Source organism: Alosa sapidissima, chromosome 1 (genome assembly GCF_018492685.1).
Source record: "Alosa sapidissima isolate fAloSap1 chromosome 1, fAloSap1.pri, whole genome shotgun sequence".
NCBI classification, from domain to species: domain Eukaryota; kingdom Metazoa; phylum Chordata; class Actinopteri; order Clupeiformes; family Clupeidae; genus Alosa; species Alosa sapidissima.
Window position 1 is genome coordinate 31,144,833 of NC_055957.1, and position 27,856 is coordinate 31,172,688.

The 27,856-nt window shown below is 41.7% G+C and overlaps 1 protein-coding gene across 1 annotated transcript in view; it reads left to right on the forward strand.

The window, feature by feature from the left end:
- The window catches only part of nr3c2 (nuclear receptor subfamily 3, group C, member 2), a 71,843-nt gene that overhangs the window by 36,499 nt on the left and 7,488 nt on the right, over positions 1 to 27,856 (forward strand). The window contains exons 3-7 of the mRNA XM_042066866.1: positions 779 to 906; positions 15,423 to 15,539; positions 17,380 to 17,697; positions 19,654 to 19,798; positions 22,901 to 23,031. Of these exons, the coding sequence (XP_041922800.1) occupies positions 779 to 906; positions 15,423 to 15,539; positions 17,380 to 17,697; positions 19,654 to 19,798; positions 22,901 to 23,031 (839 nt within the window). The remainder of the gene's footprint in view (positions 1 to 778; positions 907 to 15,422; positions 15,540 to 17,379; positions 17,698 to 19,653; positions 19,799 to 22,900; positions 23,032 to 27,856) is intronic.

The following is a 27,856-nucleotide window of genomic DNA, read 5'->3' on the forward strand; positions in this document are numbered from 1 at the left end:
CCTATTAACTGCTCCAATGCAGTGCCATTTGAGCTTTGCTCTTGCTAACATTAGCGTTTAGGAGTTCATAAACATTTACATGTCAGTGGTGCATGTGGAGGTCTTCAGCGGGACATGACTTGTGTTCTATGTGCTAAAACAAAAGCAAACAGTTTGGTGCACAGTGGAGACCTACTGAAAGTACACTACTTGTGAAGTTGACCGTGCAATGATTATTTATTTATATGCTCATCTATTGCTGCCTGCTGTCTCACAATCATTTTACTCTCTGTCCAGATGTATTTCTTGTAACCTACAGTTGTGGCCGGTTTTAATTAAGCTTTTTTACTTAACTGAAATTCAATTTTGACCCATTTGCAATAGTTCATTAATTCATGTGCTCACATATTGCAGATAGCATGTATGTGTTTTTAGAGGCCATACTATGACATAGCACGTTTTATTAAGAGATGTTAATTAGATGTGGCCTGGCGCTCACAGCCTCAGTGCACAGCCTTAAACTTGGGCTCTCTCCCCTTCCCGCTGCCTTGGCTCTTTTGTAAGACATTGTTCCATTGTTATTTTTCTTTTTTTGTGTGTCGTTTCCAGCTTGGTGTTACAAATCAAAACCCTTTTCCCAAACTTCCCTCCTCTCATGGAAATTGCCACATTTACTGTGACTGTGCACATTATAAAAAGTGTAATCTCTATAATTGGACAGAATTGCTGTTTTCTTGTCTTTGATTGTTTAGTGTTGAGAAAATAATGTGTGAGCTAAAGTGACTTCTTCTCATTTCAGCTCGTCCTTAAGACATACGTCCTCAACGGCCAAGGTGTGTTTGGTGTGTGGCGATGAAGCATCTGGTTGCCACTATGGTGTGGTCACCTGCGGCAGCTGCAAGGTCTTCTTTAAGCGAGCAGTGGAAGGTAAGATAACTTATGGATTTATTACCATATTTACATGCACAAATAACCCCCCTCCCACATTTGGAAAGCTGTGTAAAATGTAAATATAAACAGAATTGTCAATACATGTAAGCCACATATTTATAGTAGAGCATAGTGCAAAGACAACATAGCAGTTGTTGAAACAGAATTCTTTTTAAATATATGTTAATTTGGAATTTGATTCCCACAACACATTTAAAAAGTTGGGACAGGGGCATGTTTACCACTGTGTTGCTTCACCTTTTCTTTTAACAACAGTCTCTAAACATTTGAGAACTGAGGAAACCAGTTACTGAAGTTTTGAGAATGAAACGTTGTGCTATTTTTGCCTCATTTAAGATTTCAGCTGATCAACAGTCCTGAGTCTTCTTAATTGTGTTTTTCATCCCATGATGTACCAAATGGGGCAGGTCTGGACTGAGGCCATTTTAGCACCTGCACTCTTTTAGTATGGAGCCATACTGTGCAAAATGCAGTTTTGCATTGTCTTCCTGAAATATGTAAAACAGACATAGTTGTCTGATAGCAGTATGTTGCTCAAAACCTTTATATATCATTCAGTCTCAACTAATCTGCCTTTCCAGATCCATGCTATAGGCTATATAAGTCAGAATTGATCAGAATTGCCAAATCAACATTTTGAGATACTAAGTGGAAGTTATGAGATGCAAAGTATCTCAAAATTCTGACTTAGTTAGTTTGCAGAGTTTTTTTTTTTTTTTTGGGGGGGGGGGGGGGGGGGGGGCAGAAATGGCCTTCCAAGGCCATCCAATATTTCTTTTCAGCTCCTTGCGTACCAAGATTTCCCTGGATCCTCTGAATATTTTAATGATATTATGCACTATAGATGAATGCTCAAATTCTTCATAATTTTACATTGAGGAGGATTATTCTTTTATTGTTGCATTATTTGCCGACACCCTTTTTCACAGGGTGATTTTTATTTCTGAGAGACTTCCTCTCTGGGATACTCTTTCTATATCCAGTCATGTTGTCAGTTAACCTAATTAGTTGTGACATGTTCCTCCTTGTGTTTTTAGAAACGGGGTTATGTATTGTCAATCATAAATCAAGAAGTTCATATATATATATATATATATATATATAATACAACAAAATATATACAACGAATATATACGCCACAAAATATAACAAATAGTTAACCATTGCAACCTTTATGTTATGATATATGAAAGATCACTGCATACATACTGAGCCTATGTCTGGACAATTTCTTTCAAGGTGTAGAGCTAAATTCACTTGAAATGTTTTGAATGCTCTCTTCACATGCTAAACCCTCTAATGTGACTTTAATGGGAATTGTTGCTGGCACATTGGTGTCTGGCTGGTTGGCTTATTGTAACTCACTTCATGATGCTCTTAGCCTGACGAGCCAGACCCACATCGAGATGTAGCGTCTGGGAACTCACCATTGGCAGTGCTCAATCCGAGGGGCGGAATACATGATTGTCTTTCAAATTCCCTCTGCACGCAATAGGATAGCGCTACGACTCATGAGTCCCATGCGTTTTCCCACCAGCGGAGCTAGTTGGCTAGTTGATCAAACTTTTGCCAACTTAAAAAAAAGCTTAACTCGAGTCGCACTGTTCGCCGGCAGCAGCAGCATCCATCTTTTTTGTTTTCAAGTAGCAGGGAATTCACGCAGAACCGTCGCAACTCTGCCCTCATTATGTTAAGCCCGTCCACCGACTCTCGTCCACCAGAGAGTTGGTAGACTACCCTGGCTGCAAATTACATTTGCTGCGGCTAGGATGCATCTAGATTTCTAGGCTATGATTTTTAATGTGTTTATGAGAGGAATATACCCTCCTAGTAAGGTACTGGCAAATTATGGATTGAAAGCAGCATTTTTAAAAATTGGGAGCGCATTGCAGGTGTGCAATGCTTTTATTTGGATGTTGGCCATGCAAAGCAACTGTGAAATCCCCACTTCTCACAGATATACTTCTGATATCAAGGATAAGATCAAGAATCAAGCTTGGAAGTATCTCACGTTAGCTTCAGATACACACATTTCTATGTGGGGTTATGTGTAGTTTTGTTGCCCAGTTTCTTCCTGCACAGCATTGTAAATCACACATAATTAAATTGAACGTAATTGATTTCATTCAGTAAATTCAGTAAATGTATCAGTTGCTGGTTCTGCAGTGCAAGGGTTCTGTGTCCATGTCCTACAGCACATTGAGAAACAACACCATAAACAGACAACACCCACATGAGTAGATAGAAAGACAACTGGCAATTTACCCAGTTTTACTGTGTGTGTGCATACTATGTTTCCTAACATGTTTGTCAAATCAGCTGGCATATTTCTTTTGGATTTCAAATATTTGTTTTCAGTTCAGTGCACAGATATCCCTCAGCAGAGTGTGGGTAAAGGTGGGGTGCAGCACAGTGCAGTGGGGCTGGAGCAGCCTGAGCTGGGGAGCAGCAGCAGTGTGGACGTTAGCAGTGCCTCCATGACAGACTGGAGCTGGCGCTCAGCTCGCCTTTTCTCGGCTGAGAGAGAAACTTTCAACGCAAGAAAAGTGCTGAGTAAGCTCCAGTCTCACAGACCAAACCCACACCCCAGAGACCGTGTGGAGGAGAAGCGAAGAGGGAGAGAGAGAGAGAGAGAGAGAGAGAGAGAGGGAGAGGAAGAAGAAGAAGGGAGGGATGAAGAGGGAGATATGGTCAAAATCTATTTCAAAAGAACCTCCAGTTTTTCAAGTCCATGGTAGCTAGTAAATTCAGTGGATAGTATATAATCAAATGATTTTTTAAACCATATAACCAGAATGTGCTTGTTCTGTAGACACATGCCACACAAGGACACAGATCATGTGTGTGAAATACAGGGACACAGTGCATGTGTGTGGAATACAGGGACACAGAGCATGTGTGTGGAATACAGGGACACAGAGCATGTGTGTGGAATACAGGGACACAGTGCATGTGTGGAATACAGGGACACAGTGCATGTGTGTGGCTGACAGCCCCCACTTATCCTTATTCATGTGAAATTGTATTGAAACCACAGCTGTCTGTCTACAACCCCTCTTTCTGCCCTGCATCTGTAAACACAGTATCTCATGTACAACTCTTCTCTCAACATGCTTAATTTAAATCTGAATGTAGTTTGTTCTAACTCATTTATCTTGGTCTGAAGCTAAAGTGCATTTACTCTCTCTCTCTCTCTCTCTCACACACACACACACACACACACACACACACACATAGAGGGAGAGAGAGAGAGACTGCATATACAGCATAAACAAACTCAGAAACTCAGTTGGCCAGATGTTTCTCTGCCAGTGCTCTAACTGCATTCACCTGCCTTTTAAATCATAGCTCATTTGATGCTGAATACCAGCTATCAACGTGTATACACAAACCTGATTAGGCTGGTTTAGCTATGGAATCAAAAGGTTATTATACACCAAAGGGCTGTTCTTAGTTGATAGGGAAATAATTTACAGTATGTTTTCATGAAAATTCTATGAGGAGGTGTGGCATGTTTGTTGGCAATCTGTTGTTGATGTTAGCGTGACGTTGGTTATGGGAACATTTCGCCCTATCACATTGTCCTGTCATGTCACATTACTGTTATCTGAGATGCACTCTAGCAATCTTAAGCCTCTTCTCACCTCTCCATTTAGTTTGACTCTTTCCCTATCTTCTCCCTCTTTCCCTCTCTCTCTTTCTATCTATCTATCTATCTATCTATCTATCTATCTATCTATCTATTGATCTATCTATCTATGAGGTGGAGTATTTTGCTTGTTAGTTGTACTGAAGTATTGAAAAATCACACAGTACTGTATATGTGATTATGTTTATTTACCCACAGAGAAGTATGATTTACCTGTGTGTGTGTGTGTGTGTGTGTGTGTGTGTGTGTGTGTGTGTGAGACCATTTTCCATTTTGATTGATTGATGCTTATACTCAATAGTGGTTTAATAGTCAGAAGTCTTTCTCTCCCTGTGTGTGTGTGTGTGTGTGTGTGTGTGTGTGTGTGTGTGTGCAGACTCCTCTACCTTACTTGACCTCTAACTAGCTGTGGGCACAAAAGGTGGGGGAGGAAATAAGGAAGGAAGAGTAAAGAGATAGATGGCACAGGAGAGGAGAGAGGCTCAGAGTCAAGCGCACTAACCAGTCAATCAGAGGTGCACTCAATTTCAGAGAACAGTGGCCAACGTTTGTGGTGAACATTTTTTTTTAAGTTAAATTTAAACGATTTGGTGTTAACATTCCATTGTAACAGTAATTGCATCGCTACCTTCATCAAACTCACGTCCAGTTGCACTGTGTGTTCACGAAGAACCAAACATGGGGGACTCAAGTCACATGACTTGACTCGAGTCACATTTTTTAAGACTTGAGACTTGCTTGATCAACATGTATAAAAGACTTGACTTGACTTTGACTTGCTATTCATGACTTGAGACTTGACTTAGACTTAAAATGACTTGACTTTTTATTTTTTTCATAGATATTAAGGAGTTAACTTTATGATTTTAGAAAATCTGCTTAGGTGCTGTTGCATGCGTCATGCAAGCGAACCTGTCATTGTACCAAGTGACGCGACGTGACAGACCAACAGCAAGTGCCAGCTCAAATGAGACAGACTGAGGTAGGCTAACTTGCAAATATGGAAGGCTCTACGTTTATACCAAAACATAATAATGTTTGGCTTCACAGATGATGTATATGACAAGTCAAAGGAGAGATGAACAGCAGTCTGCAAGTGTGCAAAATAGCGACATAACCATCACCACATTGTTTTTTATCCGAAGTTAGTCTTGTTAGAAACCTAACGTCAAATTTGAGGCATGTTAAGAGTTGGCTTTGAATCTATTATGCTTTTTAGTTAAGGCCATATTAGGCTAAAATGTGTGAAATGGCAAAGTGAAAAATGTTCTTGTCTAAGTTTAATCTCGATAATCGATATATAGCGAAAATGTTGCCAATGTAACCTAAAGTAAGCGTCTCTCTTTCTCCCTCCCTCTTAGGGGCCGTTTATACGAGAACGATTACGAAGGAAGACGACAAAATATTTTATCATAAGTGCCTTTCGTTTACACGGCGACCCCGCCATCGGGGCTTGAAGACGCAAAAATCTGAAGACTCTTTCCAGAGTGTAGAGTTTTGAAGACGACCCGGGTTGCGTCTCCGTCTAAACGGCTAAACCAAAGATCCTTGATTACCTCTCTGGCTAAACTGTCAAATTAGAATGTCTGCGCGTGACGTACCGGGGTTCTATCACGCCACCACCCAGCGGTCTGGAATGCATATCCAATCGAATATCACATACTCTTGCGTCTTCATATAAACAAAGATATACTCCTGAGAATGCTCGTCTAAACGTTAATAAAAAAAGGAAGACGAGACGCCACTTCTGCGTCTTCTCTTTTCACCGTCACCGTATAAACATAGCCTCAAACACGTCCCTGTTCCATACGTTACAGCCTAGTTAGTAGTAGGCTAACAACAGTAAGTAGGCCTAGCTAACTACCAGCAATCAGTATAGAAAAGCAGTTTATTTCACATGTTAGGCTTATGTATAATATGATATAGCATTGACGGTCCTAAACCCTCCTAAAACCCATTGCACTGTCGCGCTTGTCAAAGTTTGGCAGTGACGTATTCGGCAGCGTTTGATTGATTGATTAGTTCACTTTTTCAACATTATTGGTTCCCTGGAGATGTGACAGGTCAGTAACAGGTCAGGACAAGTGTAACTTGAACTGTTTGAATATATTTTCATGATTTGATGTAGCTTAGGCTACCTAATATTTGAGGTATATTGAAACAATATATATTTTATAATAGGTCTACTTGAAATACATTTATTTTTATTCGTATACATTTCATCTTATTCTAAACCGTTCAGATGTAGGCTATGTGGCTTGAATGAATGCAATGTCTATTTGTTTGTTACAAATAAAACTCCAGCAGTTCATAACTAGCCTATTGTAGCTTATTTTAAAATGAAAACATGGGTAAATCATCATGAATTTCAATGATTTGGCTATGACTTGATTTGACTTGCTTGACCCAAGCTATGACTTGACTTGACTTGCTTGACTGTCACAAAAAATGACTTGGACTTGCTTGAGACTTGAAGGTTAAGACTTGAGACTTGCTTGTGACTTGCACATGTGTGACTTACTCCCACCTCTGCGAAGAACTACCTCCGCAGACTGTTTGCGATTGTTCGCAAACGTTCGCCGAAAACTCAAGGCAAACGGAAAACTGCTCGCCTATGTTTGCGAATTTGAACACATCTCAGGTGAAGGACTGGGTTTGAACACATGCAGCCAGGTGAGACAGAGTAGGAAGATACACTGAAAAAAGATAAAAATGGTGGAAAATGAAGAAGGTCAGAAGAAAGGAGAGAGGGACAGAGACTTCCGAGTGACTTTCCGCCAGGTATTCTGAAAGCTACCGGTAACCTGGTGGTTCTGAAGAACATATAGGGAGACATTTTAAAACAAATCAATGCAATGAATACCATGACCAATCAACAGGTACTGACACTTTACAGCAGTGGTCCCCAAACTTTTTCTTCCGAGGGCCGGGTCACTATGCCTGGCTCTAAGAGAGGGCCAGAGACTCGGAGTATATCAGTAACCATAAATAGTGTAGTGCTGTGAAAAACAACAGTCTACCTTAGTTGAATATTCCATTACATTTAATCATAGGCTACTGCAATTTAAAACCATTGTTAGCTGTGTTTATATTGCCATCATGCCATATCAGTGTAAATTGTAGCTCAAATGAAATAATAATAATAAAAAGACTTTAGCATTCCCAAAAGTATTAGCAGGGAGTCCCAAAAGTATATTTTATTTAAAATGTATGAACTCTGAACTCTGTGTCTTTGCATACACAGCTCAAGTTGTGAACAAGCAATATCCTACAAATAATTGAAAGTTCTCAAACTATGAGAGTTTTATGAAGTGCTGGCAAAAACATCTGGAATGACCACCATTCTAACTTTCACTCACCTGATGAGAACTTTGTGAATTGTGAATTTGGATGAACATTTGAATGAGTGAATAAAAAATAGAAAAAATTATCCCAGGAAGTCCCAGAAATATGACTTGAATAGAAGTTAGTTAGTTATTAACAATTCATTGATAAACTTTTAGAACACTTTGAACACTGATGCAGTCAGTATAGTACGATGGAGTATTAGGCCACACATGAAGAAAAAAAATATTTTTGCCATGGCGAGATTAAACTCGACATGTTGACTTTAAAGTCGCCATGTCGACATTAAACTCGACATTTCGAGAATAAAGTTGAAATATCATATCTACTTTAATCTCGACATGCCGACATTAAACTCGAAATACAGTTTAAACATAGCCTACAGTTTAAGCTATGTAGCCTACACTAACACACAATATGTGACATGAATAATAGGCCTACTTCAAATAGGTATTATTTCAGATAGATTGCTAGATTGCAGATATTCAGATAGGCTACTGTAGATTGCGTCTTCTGTTAACTCATTGCCGTCATCGTAAAGCGCTGTATCTCGCGGTTATAGGCTACCATGCACTATTATATAGCTAGAATAATACATGTTTCCAATGATATAATGTTTCTATAGTAGGCTACAAAATGTTATTTCACTCTGTTTTACGTTTTCTGTTAAACAGTTACGTTTTACTGTTTTCATGTCTCACCTGCAATACATAGAAGGCTATAAACACAGATATGTATAAGTATATAGGCCTATACTCTTTTGATCCCGTGAGGGAATATGTGTGCATTTACTTAGAATGGGGTTGCCTGGTCGGGAGGACAGCTTCATTCATCCCTCCATAGACATTCAGCAATAGGCTGTTTTGCATCCATTACAAACAAACATGCAATGTGAAAGTCTGGGATTGGGGAGAGCACTTAGTATACCTAGTCTAGTGCATAAGCATGAAGTTGAACCTAGATGAAAAACACTCTTTAATAATAGGCCTACAATAAATAAATAAACTGCTGACGTTTACTTTTGACCATCGCATTTATCGCCTGTAACTCTGATAACAGGAAAGTAGCCTATTTGGCTGAGCAACGGAGGTTAATAGGCCTATGTTCTATGTTTTGTCCACATGATGTAGACCTAGCCTATGTCTAATCATTGTTGCACTCGAAGAAAACTGCAATGTTTCATTCGTCCTCCCTTTCAATCGTCCCGAGCAGTCGTTCTCTCCCCAAACTAACTATAAACTCAAAATGTTGAGTTTAATGTCGACACGTCGAAATTAAAGTCGACATGATATTTCAACTTTATTCTCGAAATGTCGAGTTTAATGTCGACATGGCGAGTTTAATCTCGTCATGGCAAAAAATATTTTTTTCTTCATGTGTGGCCCTAATACTCCGTCGTAGTATAGGCCTCTTACATTGTTTGCAGGTAGGCCTACATTTAATTCCATTTTCGATGGTAAACGTGAAACAGCGCCAAAACAACCACCAGTGGACAAAAAGAGTATTACACGTGTACTGTTAAGACTCGCCATAGAGAATGAATGGGGGAAATTACGGAGGTTATAGTTTGACGATGTCGTACTCCGGTGCGAGCCAGATGCTATATACCACAGACATGTTTTGGGGGGCCACTCAAAATGAGGTGGCGGGCCGTAGTTTGGGGACCACTGCTTTACAGCAATATAACTGTGTGTGTGTGTGTGTGTGTGTGTGTGTGTGTGTGTGTGTGTGTGTGTGTTTGTGTGTGTGTTTAGTAAACCATGGTGGAGGATGAAAGTAGATGTAAGAATCCAAATACATCTGGTCAAGGTTCTTTGTGAATCCAAATCCAAATGGGCCCACCTTGCCCCAGAGTGCTGCATGATGCAAAGCAAATGAAGATCACCTCTAATCAGGAATTGCGATGCATTGTGGCTGCTTGTCTCTTTTCCCCTCCTCCTTCATTAGCTTCATCGGCGCCACATTTGGTTTCCTTCTGCTGTTGCTCAGTGTGCTGCACACACATTCCCCTCTATAAAGCGCAACAGCTGCTCATCCTCACTGCCGCTCATCTGGTTAGAATCATAATAAGATTTTCATTTTCCTCTGGAATTCCAGGCTGGCATGGAGAACTGTGCCGACAGTTGTTTTAACATGGCACTTATGTAAAATTATGCGTACGACTCATCCTTCCTTTGAATCTGTCTTTTTTTTCAAAGCAATCAACAAATTTTATGTTGTTGCTATTAAGGTGTTATCAAGGAGCAAGTTAAATGGAAATGTGAAATAGACACGGATGAGCTGTGAATTAGGATGATGGGAGACTATAGATTTCATCTTTCTGAAGTAATGTTAGTATATCTCGACCACTCAGTAGAGTTTGCTTGACCACTCAGTACAATTTGTTACAGGCTCGATCACTCAGTACAGTTTGCTACAGGCTCGATCACTCAGTACAGTTCGGTACAGGCTTGACCACTCAATATAGTTTTTTACAGGCTCGATCATTCAGTATAGTTTGTTACAGGCTGGACCACTCAGTAGAGTTCGGTACAGGCTCAATCACTCAGTACAGTTCAGTACAGGCTTGACCACTCAGTATAGTTTGTTACAGGCTTGACCACACAAAATAGTTCGCTTGACTACTCAGTATAGTTTGGTACAGGCTTGACCACTCAGTATAGTTTGGTACAGGCTTGACCACTCAGTATAGTTCGGTACAGGCTTGACCACTCAGTATAGTTCAGAACAGGCTTGACCACTCAGTATAGTTCGGTACAGGCTTGACCACTCAGTATAGTTCAGAACAGGCTTGACCAATCAGTATACTTCGGTACAGGCTCGACCACTCAGGGTGCTCTGTGGTGTACAGCTCTTGCACTAGCTTTTTAATGTGTGTGTTTTTTAATACACCAACTTGTAGTAAGACTTACAGTAATGCATGAAGCATAAACAACATGAAAGCTTGTCGCTGATGACATTCACACTTTATTCACAATAAAATCATACCTATGCATTACGGTTAACTATAGCATTTGCCACACACACACACACACACGCACACACAGACACACACACACACACACAGCTGTGACTGTGGAGGGTTCCAGACTGCTCCGGTGCAGCTCCTCTGGTGTAGATGGATTCCATATGGACTGCACAACTCACTTTATTATTCACACATCAACAATGCTCCGTCATGTTGTTAGCTTTAATACTGAGTGTCAGTCATACGGTGTGTGTGTGTGTGTGTGTGTGTGTGTGTGTGTGTGTGTTCATACGTTGTGTGTGTGTGTGTGTGTGTGTGATTTTAATACTCATTGTTTACAGGCTTCTATTGAACTTGGAGGCCAGTTTCAGCGATGGCTCAGGCTTGTTATAGCAGTGGGCTGTTTGCAGTAATGTGGCCAGGGCATGGTAACTGTAATACAGATGGGAATCAGTCCCGTTCCAGCATGCCGCTAGCAAAAGTCATCTGAGGACACTATCCTTCACAACTTAAAATGTGATTGGATAGCCCCTGTGCCAATCAGAAACTGTATCTGATGTTAGAACCACCCACTTCCAAACTGGTAGAGACACATGGGTTCTATGATGTGAAGTGTAGGCAGGCAGAGGTTCAGCAACATAATTAAAGACTGAGTTACTGTATTCTCTTTGAGAAAAAGGATTCAACAGTAGACAGGCCACACATCTGACCCGAGGATATTGCTAAGCACCCAATTAGTTACCAACAATTCCCCTTCTAAAACAAAATTACACTTATTCCAGCTATCAGACTTAATCAGGCCTCATTAAAAAGAATGGGACCACAATAACCTCAGCAGTACCTTTCACTAGGTTCTGGTTCTGGCTTGTCTAGACAAACAGTGTCCCTGAGGGGTACTGCCACTTATGTAAGAGTCAGGTAGGGTCATCTGTGTTGTGGGCAGAGCGTAGCCCCAGATGACCCTCTGCTACTTTGCCTGGTCTGTGCAGAGGCTTCTGCTTTAGGTATCTCCCATCTCTTCCCCTATCCTGCCTAACACCTTTGTTCTTTGACATGAATGCAAAAAGGGCTTGAGTGCTCAGAGGATACACCTTTTGTGTTCACGCAAATGCAGTGGAGGCAGAACCAGGGCCAAGAGCAGCGGAGCATTGCTTCACCGCCGAATCATTTTGAACTCGTATCCAGAATAAGGATACTTAAAAAAGTTTTGGTGTAGCCAAATGTTGCTGGTAGATTACCTGTATTTATTTCAAAACCTTACTGTAAGACGTGTGAGGCTTTGCACCTTTGCTTCTCATAGCAGTTTTAAGAAAGAATGTGGAGCTTTCTGACTAGTGAGAATGTTTTTGTTGCCCAATGTGAAGGGCTGTTTTTATAGTAATAGTCTGATGAGTAAGTATAATAACATTAGATAATACTTCTGATTAGAGAGCTAAGAAACTTTTGTATTGCACTCAGTGAGGGAAAGCCAGTAGTCTAGTTGAATTTTTGTATTATGATATGAATGATTGAACATGGATGGATGTGCTGGATTAGTGAAAAACTGCATATAAAATAACAGCACTTTGTTGTAGATAAGCTGTAGACAATTTTCTCTGTCTTTTATGGAACTACATGATGATCATCACATTTGCATGCCGGTGCACAAAAGCCTGCGCTCAGTCACACGTGCATTTCACTCAAATGTACACAAGCACTAAAAATAGAATTCTTTGACTAACTGTCGATGCCTCTGTGTCCCCTTTTTGAAAGTGGTAATTGAGGAGCTCATCATGGCCGCCTCGAAAACAGCAGTTATTATGCAGCGCTCAGGGAACTATGTGCTGAATGAATGTGACGTGTGTGGTTTGGAGACATAGCCCTGTGCTGACTCACACACCCCACGGCGTGTCTCCTCTCTCGCGTACTGTCACTGTCATTATGGTTCTGCTGTTGTTGTTTTTTTGCCGTATGCTAATGCTAGCACCCCATGGACCTATGCACTTTTGCCTCTCTATGTGTGAATCTAGGGCAGAAACCTGAGAGCGCTTTTCCTTGAAACTGGATGCAAGTCATGTTGCCTGGCTAATGTTTCTTCATCGGCTGTTGCAGATCATTTTAAAAGACCTCTGGTTTGGTCTTTTTCATAAACTTTCAATATGTGTTGTTAGGGTATAAATGGAGTGCCTGAAGGGTTTACGCAAGACACAGTTCTGAAAGATACCCTTCCCTGATTGTCTACTCAGACTTGCAGAGGATCTCTTTTGAGGTCAGGAGTTTGGTGGTGATGTAGTAGGCTAAAAGAGGCAATAGAATTTCATCCAGGAACCCCCTGTCTCCTTATTGACATATGTTGGTGAAATGGAGCATTGCTCTGTTGAAACACGATCTCAAGAATATGCTATTCAGTCGAGTACACTGTTAAATGCTTGGAAATGCCTTCTTTTCAATAGTCCATTCACAAGCATCATCTTGCATCATTAGCATATCTTTGAGTGTCACAGGAGCAGATCAGTATTGAAAACAGCCCACATCAGGCCTACATCTCTGAGTTTCTGGGTTGCGTCTATCTCAGATTAAGCTCTTTAATGATAGGGAAGCACTGAGAGTAAACATGATTCTGTTTTTGAGTGGATTAGAGCCCCCAGTATAGATGTTTTTTTATGGTATTGGCAGTCCAGGGGTTGAAAAGGGAGGAGGGTTGCACAGGTGTCAAGAGCAGTGAGTGTTTCCCTCTTCATAGAACTCTGACCTGATGCTGCTCATGCCAGAGCACATGCATACATAGAGCTCACAGGTCACACGTACAGTGCAGTGCATACAGAGCTGAGGAAACAGAAATCAGCTCAGAAGCACTGACAGCTATAAATCTAACAAAACACCCCATAACTAAATACTTATGAGGTAGATCCGTGTTTGTTCATGCTGGAGGTACAGTATAAGGTCCCTTTGACAATGATTAACAGAACCTGTGGGAAGAAGCAGGACAGAGCACAGCTGGAGTTGCTTGTGGCTTCCCCCAGAATTCAGGTATAAAAGGAGAAGGAAATAAAGTGAGAGAAAGAGAGAGGGAGAGAGAGAGAGAAAGTGTGTGTGTGTGTGTGTGTGTGTGTGTGTGTGTGTGTGTGTGTGTGAATACGAGCGTGAGCATGCTTGTATGTTGTATTTCCTGTGTTGCAGTTTACTGTTTTTTAGAGCAGGAAAAATGGGCTTATGTAAGGGCCATGTGATTTAGCCAGAAATAGTGGCAGAGCTACAGCTGCTCTTGCTCCTCCTGTAGTTCCTTGGCTTGAGCAGCAAGCAGACAGACTCACTGAGCATTTTGCTTTCCTCTCCTCTAGGAACTGCTCCAGTGTGTGTGTGTCCTGTATGTGTGTTTGTTCTTCCACGCATGTCTGTCTATAGGTACAGGTTTTATACACACCGACACCTCACACATCTAGAGCTCCTTATGTGCCCTTTGTGTGGCTCCTGGGGCTTTACCCATCAAAACGACTGATGCTTGTACACTTCAGTAAATATTGCATTTCTTCAAAGAAAAAAGGTAGTGACTTAGAGATGTGGCAAAACCTGCAGCAATACAGATGTACAGAGATATGTAAAATCCTGGGAGGAACTGTAGTATACAGATGTGGGAAAAGCAGTGGTAAAATAAATGCTAATTCTACACACAAAATGTTTTCAAAAACCAGAAGTTTATAGACAAAAGTCCCTCTTCCGCTGTATGAGTGAGATATATGAGGCTTAATCAAATAGAATATTTTATTAGATATATATAGAGATGTAAATACAGAAATGTGTATGTTAGACTGATAGACAGAGAAGGGAAGTGAGAGGAACAGTGCTTGGATGAGTCCCTGTGGCTCAAAGGCCTGGACTAGAGTGTGTGGGCGGAGAGAAGGAGAGAGAGAGAGAGAGAGAGAGAGAGAGAGAGAGAGAGAGAGAGAGAGAGAGAGAGAGAGAGGGGCAGTGGAGCGGAATGAGAGTCTGATATGTGAGCTGATTGGGCTAGCTGTGGGCTAAGCAGGGGGACGAGAACGCCCAGCATTCTCAGGCTGTTACCCTCACTGTCATCACAGTCCTAGCCAAGACCTGCACACACACACACACATGCAAACACACACACACACATACACACACACACACACACACACACACACACACACACACACAAACACACACACACAAACACAGAGACACACAGAGGAGCTATCCAGCCAAGGCAGTTCTACAGAAAGCCTTTCCACTCTGTCCTTAAGATTCCTACTGGTGATGAAGCTAATAGTATAGTGTGCGCACATGCTCATCATGATACATGTAACAATGGTCTGGTTCCTTGGTTCTCTGAGGGAGCGTTGGACTGTTTCACAAAGTGAGCTAACAAAACAGAAAGGTCTATAAATAACAACATGATGTTACAGTAAAATGAGAATGATGACAGAGTACCTATTGAACAATGGCACGTGTGCTGCATGAGGCCTCGTGGGTTTCGTTATATTACTGTCAATGTGCACATGACTGTATTGAACTGAGTTTAATGTCTTTTTACAGGCCAGCACAACTACCTATGTGCCGGGAGGAATGACTGCATCATAGACAAGATCAGACGGAAAAACTGTCCAGCATGTCGGGTACGGAAGTGTTTGCAAGCAGGAATGAACCTCGGAGGTAAATATAAGTACTGTGCATTATAAAATGAAGCATAATTTCCATAGCAGCATGCAAACTATTGAGATTATGATGACAGAGCAGATAGTTGTGGCTGTGTTGTCATTGACAGAGACACTCTTCTGTTGTCACAGAGACACAGTTGTTGTTGTTGTCCTCATGAATGCTCTGGTAGGTTTCTATCTGACATGAAGCCAGTTGTACACAACACATTTGGCCAACCATGACTTAGACAAGCAGCAGTGCTGGATCTGTCTCAAGTCTGTCTGGCTGAATTCATAAAGCCCACCTGCCTTTGCGTCACCTGAGCTGAATACACTACATGCTGGAGCAGACTTATTGAGGAGTTACCAAGGTTACTGGCATTCCACTCAATATTGTAAGGACCCATGCGGCTCTGTGAGTGAGATATCGTCCAGAGTCCAGTTGTACTGTAAAACAGTCTCCTTGGGAGTCATCTATTATAGAGGGGTCAGCAAATTTGTGAATGAAAATTTCCCAACCTCCAATCTGGCCTATCAGTGATCTTTCTCTCTCTTCTCAGCGTCACTCACTCCTCCTCTCTCTGCCTACATTATCTTTTTATCTTTGTTTTTCCCTGCTCATGTATTTTGTGATTCCAAGGTATTGAAGTCTAAGGTCAAAACACATAATTATACCATCAGAGTAGGCCAAGACTCAGTGAACATTAACTGTGGATGCTAAAGGTGGAAACAACACTAGTAGTGGAGGCATCGGTGTAAGCAGCATATTTATTATCACGGCTGATGTTGTTCATCAGTCAGCTGTGCCCAGCAGGTCAAAGACCCGATTCCATCTGAGTTTAGTGCCACTCTGCCACCCCCATCCAATGCTAACTTCCTCAGCATTGGGTGAGGGGGAGGAGTTTCTTCAAAGTCTGATTCATCCACCCCAAATTTCCCTGAAATGACTTCAAACTTCCAAACAACTGGAGCCTAAAATGGGATTATTAGTCAGGATTTCCCGCCAGCAACTGGTCACAGCATGGCACTTCCCGAGATGGGGATAGCCAGCCATTCAACTCACTCATAGACAACACTAGCCCTGTGTTGTTATCAATCCACACAATTGTCAAAATCTTACTGTAATATATTTCATAAAACTCCCCCCTTCCAGTAAAGTCAAGTGTATAATTTAACACAGTAGCTATATATACTAACGATTTAAACTAATATACAAGTTAGCATGTTATGACAGTCAAATCTGTGGCGATATCCCCACCATCTCATATTAATTTAAAATAAATTAAATCTAAAAAGATTTAACCGAATGTTTTGAAGAAAATATATTACATACCCAAACTGTTTATTTCTGTTCGGTTTCGGTTTAATCACATTAGTTGTAGCATCCTCATCTGGATTAGAATCACTGTACGTGGTCTCATCACCAGTCAAATCTAGTGTGGTCCACTGAGAAAATAATAAACTAGAAAGGATTTGATAGGAATCTGTAAATGTGAAAACACATTATTGTTATGCTCTCCCTTCCTAGCCTTCTGCTGTATGCACTTGATTTTGGACTTACTATACACCACATGCTGCCTTTGAAAGCTTCACAGACTGAACCATGGTTGTGTGTGTATTAAGTATGAACTAGCATGCAGAGTTTTACAATAATAATAATAATAATAATAATAATAATAATAGAAATAACAGGTAGTAATAAGTTGCAATACATTTAGCACAATTGACACAATTAAAACAACCAGAAGTCAAACTTAATAGAATGGTTTAACAACTCAGTCTTTTTCTTCCCCTGGAGCAGCTCCTATTTGTAAAGAGTTTGACAAGAACATTTTTTCCCCTCCATCTCTCCTTAGCTCGAAAGTCCAAGAAGCTGGGCAAGCTGAAGAGTGTGAGTGAGGAGTCGCCACTGCAGAACTCGAAGGACGGAGGCCATTACCTGTCCTCGGAAAAGGAGCTGAGCGCCGTGACTGAGCTGGTTCCTCACAGTCCGGTCGTGGCCTCCTACCTGTCCCCCTCCGTCTGCAGCGTGCTGGAGCTCATCGAGCCCGAGGAGGTGTACGCCGGATACGACAACACACAGCCCGACACCTCCGACCACCTGCTCACCAGCCTCAATCGTCTTGCAGGCAAACAGATGGTCCGCATGGTCAAGTGGGCCAAAGTATTACCAGGTATTACCAATCGTAAATACTTTCCCACCCTAAGATCCTGGGCAACACTTTTTTTCCATAACTGTTTTAGTTATTACCTGGCTTAGAGCTTATCTTTGAACCAAAGTCCCATAAGTAACAGCCACTAAACTGTATACACTTGCATTAGAATTATTGTCTGATTATTAACATGAAATAGCAACTTTTTCTTTGTAAATGAAAAAAGCAATTTTCTTTGTAAATGAGTTTTCCTTGATATTGAACAAAAGTGTCTAGCGAAACAACAATGTTTTTTTCAATCATTTCAAATGTGTGTAGTAAAATGGTTCCATTCTACACATTCACTGTAGCAAGTCCTCTTGCTTATTCAGTGAAGCAGATATGCAGGTAATCCAACAGTCTATTTTCATAGTCACTTTTGTAGTTTAGTGAAAGTGTTTTTTTTCTTTTCTACTGGAGAGAGTTGGAGCTGCTGCAAAGAAACTGTTTTGTTTTGGTCGGCATTTTGCTGGTGGTTTTATCACAAGTCTATGTCTTAAATCAATATAATTTACTCCACTTATCAGAACTTATCTCTAAGTGAGCCTGCCATGCGCTCAAGGAAGTGTGATTTGTCATTTTATTGACATTTACTGAGGCTTGTTCATTACACAGGTGGCCTAGAACATTAATGTAGAACTAATATGGGATTTGGGTTTCTTTTTTGCCTGTTAAAGAACACAATGACAGAGAGACAATTGCATTGAATGTTCATATACATCACTTAGAATGATCCTGTAAAGATCCTAAACTTACAATTTGAGACATCCTACTCTGCAATCAGGTTGCTCCTATGTGCCCCTCCATTTGCTGGATTGCAAATATTTGATATGGAGGTGTCTGCTTGCCACATCCGGATATATATAAATAGACAGGGGCGGTCGGGAGGTCAGAGTGGCCCTCCCTGACTTTGAGAGGAGAAACCCATTGCCGTGAGTTTACATCTGCAGGGCTCTGGGCATCTTACAAGGCAAATATCTATGGATCTGAACTTTTTCAACTGAAGTGATGCCCAAACCCTTAGTTGAGTTGAGTGTTGTTTCATGCTGAGGAATGTCTGCACTGAGTATACTCCTTCAAACCAGTAGGCAAAACACTGTTAAATAACAAAACAACTGAAGGTAAGTACAGAAATAATTTAGCATACTTACACTGTACAATGGTATATTGTTCAGTTCATTAAGCTGGCTCTGTCAGTAGCATACAGTTTAAGGGTCTACTTCCACATGTCTAGCACTGTAATTGCCAGAAATTAGTTCCTGTCCACATTTTGCATTAAGCTTACACTGTTGCAGGTCATGCTTCTCCACAGTTGCAATGACATACACAAATGAAGCCTGTGCAGGAGCCTGTGATAAGTTCCGTGTGTGTCCTTGTTTGACCTATTGTATAGCATGTGGAAGCATTCTCTGAATGAGCATTTGGCAAGATTCTGCTAAGTGATATTTATGGAGCGGCCTACTGAACGGTACAGTGAATGGAAACCTTGGGGGATTCGAGTAACACAGATTCTGGTTAATATGCTGCAATAGTTTATCATGTCCTAACAAATACTGGCTTGTAGATCAGACACCAAAACATACACTCTCACACACACAAGCTTTTACCCTTCCATGTGTGCCAAAACAAATATGTACATAAACACAAAGTACATTCTTGGTCTCCCATCCAATATCACACATTCATACAGAAATAAACACACTGTCATGCACATTTTCATATATTGCGCTTGTTTTATTTGACATTGATCACTTATTACCCTTACAATAGACCTATGTCCTGGTCAGAGCTCTCTTGATTTCTCAGACGAGTATTCACCACTCATATTTTGTGTGTGTGTGTGTGTGTGTGTGTGTGTGTGTGTGTGTGTGTGTGTGTGTGTGTGTGTGTTTGTGTGTGTGTGTCTATCTTCTGTCTATCTGTTTGTTTTCTGTACAGGATTCCGCTCGCTGCCCATTGAGGACCAAATCACTCTGATTCAGTACTCCTGGATGTGTCTGTCCTCCTTTGCACTCAGCTGGAGGTCCTACAAACACACCAACGCACAGATGCTCTTCTTTGCCCCAGACCTCGTCTTCAACGAGTAAGTAGCCAGTCGTCTGCAGAGACAGGCTCATTGTCAGGTTGTATTGTAGAAATGAAATTGGAAAATAATGGCGCTGTAGTTATTTTGTGTGTGCATACCAAGAGCTGTTTTAGAGGGGAAGGTGAAGTGAAGAGACACAGTTTGTTTCAGCAATGCCGTAGGAGTGCTCACAAATGTGCTGTATCTGTTTGTGGATGTGGGGGAAAGAAATGCTCTTGTATTTGAATTGTTTTCTCATTTTTTTCGGTTTGGAAATAGATCTCATATATGGATCAAATGTTACATTGCTAGTTGTGTTTAATTGCAAGTGGCTTATTCTTTGTCTCCTGCCCTCCATTTCTTGTCCATGTCAAAGCATTCCCTCTCAGCAACACTGATAGAAGCAAAGAGTGGGGTCAATGGGCCGCATGATTCATTTGAATAGACATGAGCGAACAGGGTCACGGTGGAGAATTAGACAGAAGGGGGGGGGGGGGGGGGGGGGCGCACAGAAGAGAGAGCAGACTGAGCTTGTGAAAGGAAGAGCGGCAGAGACAGAGGGAGACTGCAGCTCAGCCCATTCTCACCCCTCTCAGTGCTAATGGATAAGCAGAGCGAGCACAGTGACCCCCACAGGACACACCAGGCACTGCAGGCCTGGCCAGACAGTAAACAGAGGAGGAATAATAATTATCACTGGCTGACCAGTGTAATAACTGCAGTAAAAATAGTCTAACAAAACAGATTTTTACATGTAAGGTGTAGCTACATTGTTAAACTACATTGACAGGTGAAATTTGTATAAATTCACTTAGTAGCAGTCATGTGTTATAGAGCAAACTCAAGTACACTGCAGTAATCAGATATAATTTCACCTAGATCTGTGCAAGTGCTAGTGCAAGTGCATGAGATCTGTTGTGCATGACAGGCATGCGCAGACACAAACTCAAGTGTGGACACACACAGACCCTCCCACAAATGTGCATGCTGTTCTATAGGCCAGAAGTGAATGATGAGCATTCCTGCCTCATCTCAGACATGTGTTTGAAGCTCCACTCCAAACGCTCGTTGTTTGCTCATGTGACAAGATTTATTGCTGACCTGGATACTCTGCAAGCTTCCACAGGCATCACCAAGCTTCACATGCAACAGAGCCCAGTCCCTTAGCCAGCAGCCCTGTCCTTACTTTAGGACTCGGTGAAACAACAGGTCTTACTCCACTTGCATGTCATCAAAACACCATAGAACAGTTTGCATACCAGGATTATGCTAAATACAACACACATCCCACACACTCCACATAACATAGAAATATGATAATATGCTAAATACAATACACACTCCACATAACATAGAAATATGATAATATGCTAAATACAAAACACACTCCACATAACATGGAAATATTATGCAAGAATGGATTGACATTCAGTTGTAGTTCATTCATAGTCCTTTGTTTTGCAGCATCTTGGATTTCCAGTGAAGTACTAAGGGGCAGTTAAAAGCTGGAGCTGCTATGGTTACCGCAAAAGTCTACCTCTGAAACTAGTCAGATAGGGGCTGGCTGGTAGGCATGAGCAGGGCCAGTGAATCATCCTCTCAGAGGATACAGTGGAAATGTAAACATCCATAATGGATTCATGGCTTTAGAGGATTTTTTTTACCAGGAGGATATGGTGGCGGTGGTGCCAGAGGAAGCACATCTTGGATGTTTTACACCTGCATGTGAATCTCAGCAGCCTCCTGGATACTAGATTCTCAGTCATGTAGTGCACCACTGTCCACCAATGGAGAGCATGCTCACAGTTCTGTTGAGGAAGTGCTCTATCTGCCCCAACAGAGCTCTCATATGCTGCTGATAATTATCTTAATGTTAGATTTGGTAGTTGGTTTAACAGCTTGTGTTCTCTTAAAAATGGAAGCATATATTGATTGAAAACAGAGGATGCCAACATGTCCGAGGTAAGCCCAGAGCAGTGCAAACTACACCAAAGCAAGCAGCTCTCAGACAGGAGAAGAGAGTGCCGTCAGCACAGTGCATGGCAGACTGGAAAAGCTCCACTCTTCTGAAAGGCATGCAGGCACAGTGCACAGCACCAGCATGCAGCATGCTTCACCAGTTTGAATGGTGCACCATTAGCAAACAGTCTGGCTGTGAAATGATATTCCCGTTGTCATCTCTAATTCTTAAGGCTTTTAACAACCTGATCACAACCACACGTTTGTATCACTTCATTCAGTACTGTTGGCAGAATCCCTCTCCATAGCAACCAGGAGACTGTATAAGGAAGTCATGGTCAGTGTGTCTCTGTGTGGCTGTGTGCGTGTGAAGCACACAATGGTAAAAGATTTTATTAACTGTAGTTTGCAAGAATCTGAAAAGTTGATCCTGTTAGATAATCCACTATTTTGACAATTGGTGAGATGGCCCTTCTGCCTCTGTACTGCTCTGGTTTGGCCAAAGAGACACTGCTGGCTGAGGTGCAGCAAGAATTCTTTCAGATGGAAAAATACCTCAACTTTGGCTGTCAGATACCAGCAGACTGACAGATACTGTAAGTGGAGAGAGGAAAGGAGGAGAGTCTGATCGATAGCGAGTCTAGCAAAACTGCAGCGAGACAGACAGACAGACAGAGGAACAGACAAAAGAAGAGATAAGCTAGGAGCTAGGGTGTATGGCCAACGGTCAGAGAGACATTAGGAGAGGTAGACATAGTTTGATTGAGACAGGGAGAAACTTAACAACTCTCCCTGCATCTTCCAGCTCTTTAGTTGGGCTGTGCAGACACCTTTCCTGACTCTCACACATCCTGAGGGAGCGAGAGAGGAAGAAAGAATCACACAGTACAACTACCAGTGCATTCAAATGGTAAAACTGAAGTCTTTCCCAGACTATGGCACATCGCAATGGCAACCAGAGGTGCAGCTAGCCCCTCTCTCAGTAGAAGAGTAAAGTCATTCATAGTATTCAGTGATTGGAAATTTAGAATTAGGTCACAGAACCTTTTGAAATACTGTTTTTTTTTTGTTCTCTTGACTCTCTCGCTCTCCTTTCCTCTGCATCTCTTTCTTTCTGTCTTTCTTTCTATTTGCTCTTCTCTCCCTCCCTCTCTCCTCCAGGGAGCGCATGCAGCAGTCAGCCATGTATGATCTGTGTGTGGGCATGAAGCAGGTGAGCCAGGAGTTTGTGCGGCTACAGCTCACCTATGAGGAATTCCTGGCCATGAAGGTTCTACTGCTTCTCAGCACAGGTACAGTATGCACAGTGTGTGTGTGTGTGTGTGTGTGTGTGTGTGTGTGTGAGAGAGAGAGCGAGAAAGAGAGAGAGAGAGAGACAGACAAAAATCCTATGAATATGAGCGATATATTTTCCCATACTTTACTTGTGGAAATCTGTCATGTATGAGGCTTTGTCAGTGTTTGGGGTTTACGAGTCAACCTTAGGAAATTTTGATCAGATGGATTCCATCTTAGGCTAACCTGAGGGTGAAAAGTGCCTAGTTGCTCTAAGGTAGGTTTTAGATAAAGATTACAGAGTTTGAGCTCTCGCTGGAGGACTGGTTTTACCACTCCTCACTTTGTCATACATAAAAGGGAGGGGCAAGATGCCTGTACATACAGGAAATCAGCATGAGTACATAGAACAGAAGAAGCTCAAACCCTACGTCTATAAAGTATGTAGAATTGTTGGGATTTGTTTTACTGAATGATTTAGAAATTATTTCTAACTATTTTTCCAAAGAGGAATCTAATATCACTCATTTCACTGCAGGTAGTTTAACTGTGGTTTAACTGTGTGTATGTGTGTGTGTGTGTGTGTGTGTGTGTGTGTGTGTGTGTGTGTGTGTGTGTGTGTGTGTGTGTGTGTGATTTTTTTGAGCGTCCTACCAAGGGGATCAGAAGTCCGTGTACTAAGTTTGGTTTTGATACATGAAAGGGTGGCTGAGATATGAGCTCACTTGGCGGCTTCACTGTTGATTGCGATTGGCTGTGACAGCCAAAGGCTTTCAAAAATAAATATGCAATTGGATAACTTTTGTTAGGCTTGGTCTGAAGATCATGTGTGTCAAGTTCAGTGTCAGTTGGACAAAGTTTGAACTTTTGAATCCAATATGGCTGAAAATCCAATATGGCTGAAAATCCATCATGGCGGAAATTGACGTCATAGGACGTCATAGGCTTGGTCCAAGGATTCCTACTTTACCTCATTTTTGAAGATCAGGAATACGGGTCAAACATGTGTGACGTGTGAACGCGCGTCCAACTTTGACCTGTTGGTGACGCTAAAGCGCTCAAGGTGCCAACATGAAACTTGGCAAAATTAATCATGGGACTATCCCCAATCAATGTCCCCAATAAACCAAATTTCACAACTTTTTACCAGACGGTTGCCATTGACTCCAATGGCAGAATAATAATAGGAAAAAGAAACATAGAAACACAATGGGTGTCCCCTGCTGCTTGGCCCCCAATAATACATTTAATTTGTATAGCGCTTTTCAAGACACTCAAAGATGCTGAAGATGAGACAAAGCACATGATTGGAAACTCCTGGTGGATGTCAGAAGGCAACAGCATGTTCTACAGTGTATTGTTGTGACTGCTTTGAGTCCAGACATGGTGTTGTATTCTGAGCATGGGTATAAGTCTACTTTATTGAGCAAACTATTCGTTTTGAAGATGTGATGGAGGAAGGAAGAAGTTAAGATATGCAGAAGTAAGGGAACTTGGCTGACAAGCACTCACGAGACCAATGGAGACAGTTGTGGCTGACTTTGCTTCAAAGTTAGAGACTTTGAAGCAAAGTCATCCACAACATTTCTGTTGTATTTTGGTTTTCGAGGGCAGTCACTGAAAGGACCTGTATGAGGCTGCTGAAAATGCAAGCCAAAGGTGTTCACAGAGTACTTGGGGTCATGTTGTAACCTGAACTGACTGAGATTTTTAATTTTTAAAATCGTGTCACTGTGTTTCTGGAGCGGTAGTTGTTGGTGCCTGCGTCAAGGGCTTTCGTTTTGGCTGGTTATGTTGCTGATCGGATCATAAACGGCAACATCAATAAAGTGGAATGACCAAAGAATTTGTTGTTATTTGTTGATGCATTTTGTCTGGTTATGTTGCTGATCGGATCATAAACAGCCACCGTAACGAAGAGGAATGACTAAAGAATGTGTTGGTAGAGAAGAAAACCCATCATGATTGGTAGTGCCGCTTTTTGTGCACAAAGGGCTGTTTTGTTGGTGATTTTGGTTTTGTGCTTTGGTTCTTTGCTTGGGCATTCAGGCTACTGGCAGCGTGTATGGTGCCATGAAGGAGCGCCATTACGGATCCTGGGTACAACATGGGATGCGTTTGCAATTGCTACCAGTCAACCATGACTAGACAGTATTCTGGACATGAATTTTGAAGTAGCATCATGTAGTTTTGTAAGGTATGCATTTGCCTAATTGTAAGACATGATGATGTTCATTTGGAGACCATGTGGTCAGATAAGGAGAAGAGAAGGAAGGATCACTGGTCTGGGTTGAAAAACCTGAAAATGCACCAGAACAGCACACCGTTGCCAAATACAAAATACATCAGTTATAAATTAGCTACCTTTTATAAGTTGTGTTACAAGGTGTTTGTAAGGCAAATAGGTACAGTATGTAATTATTTTGACAACAACTCTGTAATGTTTTTTTAAAATGCACACTAATAATGTGTTCATGGTATCTGTCCAAAGCGACTTATAGTATATAAACACTACAATAGTTAAAAATAATGAAGTTGAAAAGCTTACATTAGTGCATAATAATAACACACACACACACACACACACACACACACACACACACACACACACACACACACAAACACAAACAAACAGTATTGTCAGGATTAAAATCTTTATGAAAGTAGGGCAAAGTTTAGAAGTATTGTTTTTGAGTACAGATGAGATCCCAGTCTGCTACTGCAACTTCTTACACCCTTATCCACTGGCGCCCAGCCAAACAGTCCTGCTGCACTCAATAAGGCCAGTCCAACAGGAGGCAAACCGCCAAAAGGCAGTGTGTCCCTTCTGCTGCTCTCAAACATGCTTCTCAAGGAGGAGAAGGAGGAGGAGGAGGAGGAGGAGAGAGGGACTTCCTATGAAGGAAATAGTCTGGCAAGATTGAAAGAAAAGATCAAATACATATAGACGTTGAGGATTGAAATAGAACAGACATGAAATTTGTTGTAACTTTCTGTCAAGTTGCATAAAATATGCTGTACATTGTATCCAATCTGACTTTCAAACCAACCTAAGACTTTTGCAAGCACATTGATGTACTTGACCTCTATAGGTGCTCATGCTGAAGGCAGCTTCAAGTACATTCAAATTGTGATAGAGCACTATATTTTTTAAAGGATTTGATGTTTAAACACACAGGGCCATTGATTAGATTAAATCTATTTTGTTTCTCAAAATGCCATAATAATTGTATAATTTTTTGCTTAGATTCTTTCACCGTGGTGCTCTTGTTGTTCTTCTGTTGCTCTTGATCTTATCTCTCAGAGTTGTGTTCTTTTTAAATGACAGCTTGTGTGAACATGTAGATTTAAGAGTGGTGCTGTATTCCAGTACTGAACTGCTTTTGATTGTTGTTTTTATTAGTGTGTGTGTGTGTGTGCGCGCGCGTGTATGTGTGTGTGTGTGTGTGTATGTGTGTTTGTGTGAAAGATGGAGAGATAAAGATAAGCACAGGTACAGGAAACATAATTTTGTCCGTACTGTATGTATATTTGGGAACCAGATAGCGGCCATCTGTGGTCCTGACCTCGCGGACTAGGGTAGGATCTGTTGAAGTTCCTAGTCGCCTTTGACCTTGGCTAAAATGTCACCCTGGGCCTTAATACTCTCCTGCGAATTGGAGGCTGTGACCTCTCTAAAAATCGTTCTGCCCTCACTGTTCTAGTATAAGTATAAGTATACTCTTTTGGTCCCGTGAGGGAAATTTGGTCTCTGCATTTATCCCAATCCGTGAATTAGTGAAACACACTCAGCACACAGTGAACACAGTGAGGTGAACAAGCACACACTAATCCCGGCGCAGTGAGCTGCCTGCAACAACAGCGGCGCTCAGGGAGCAGTGAGGGGTTAGGCGCCTTGCTCAAGGGCACTTCAGCCGTGCCTACTGGTCTGGGTTCGAACTGGCAACCCTCCGGCTACAAGTCCGAAGCGCTAACCAGTAGGCCACGGCAGCCCCCATGGCTGTTCTGGCTTTTCTCTTTTAACACTCACCCCTTGGTCGTATTTTGCCACACATCATTTTGTTTGACAGCTCCCCCATATTTGGGCATGCCTGAGTGATGCCTATAGAACTTGATTTACACCTTTTCAGATAAGGAAAAGATGAGAAGGTATGAAAAATGTCCTTTAAACCCTGAAACCCCATTTTTTTATGTGCTTAATGTGTCAAAACACCACAGTCACACTTGAACCATGGATTGAAGTTTGTGTTTGTGAATATTGTGACTTATCAATGACACTGTAAATGTAAAATTCATAAAGCACATTTTACATAAACATATAACCTATGTCCCATAAAGTAAAGTGTAAAGTAAAAAAAAAAACATTCATCTGCAGTTCAGAAGAAACAGACTTCATGTAATCATGGAAAGGTCAGTGGGTCACAGTGATGCTCTGTGGTGATGTTGTGGTCATGGCTCGTACACACTGGTCACATTACACATGCGTGTTTACCTGTGGTTTGCCATTCCGTGTACGTATATTCAACAAGTGCTAAAAGACAGGAGCACATGGTGATCCCTCCTCACGGGTGTCCACAGGCTCCGGCTGAGGGGCCCCTCTCCTCTCTCCATCAGGAACAAAGGGAGAAGAGAGCTGTTTGCTCCCTGACATGACAGCCATTACGGAGGCGTAATCAGGCCAGTTTCCATCCAGCAGGCTCCTAAATACCAGCCCTGTGGCTAATGAGGCCTATGTGGGTCAGTAGAAGAGCAGAAGAAAGGAGCGGGGGAGGGAGCGAGCGCAGGCGAGGGGTTTAGCACATTCCCGCTGAACACACAAGAGGGAACAAGCAGAATCACCTG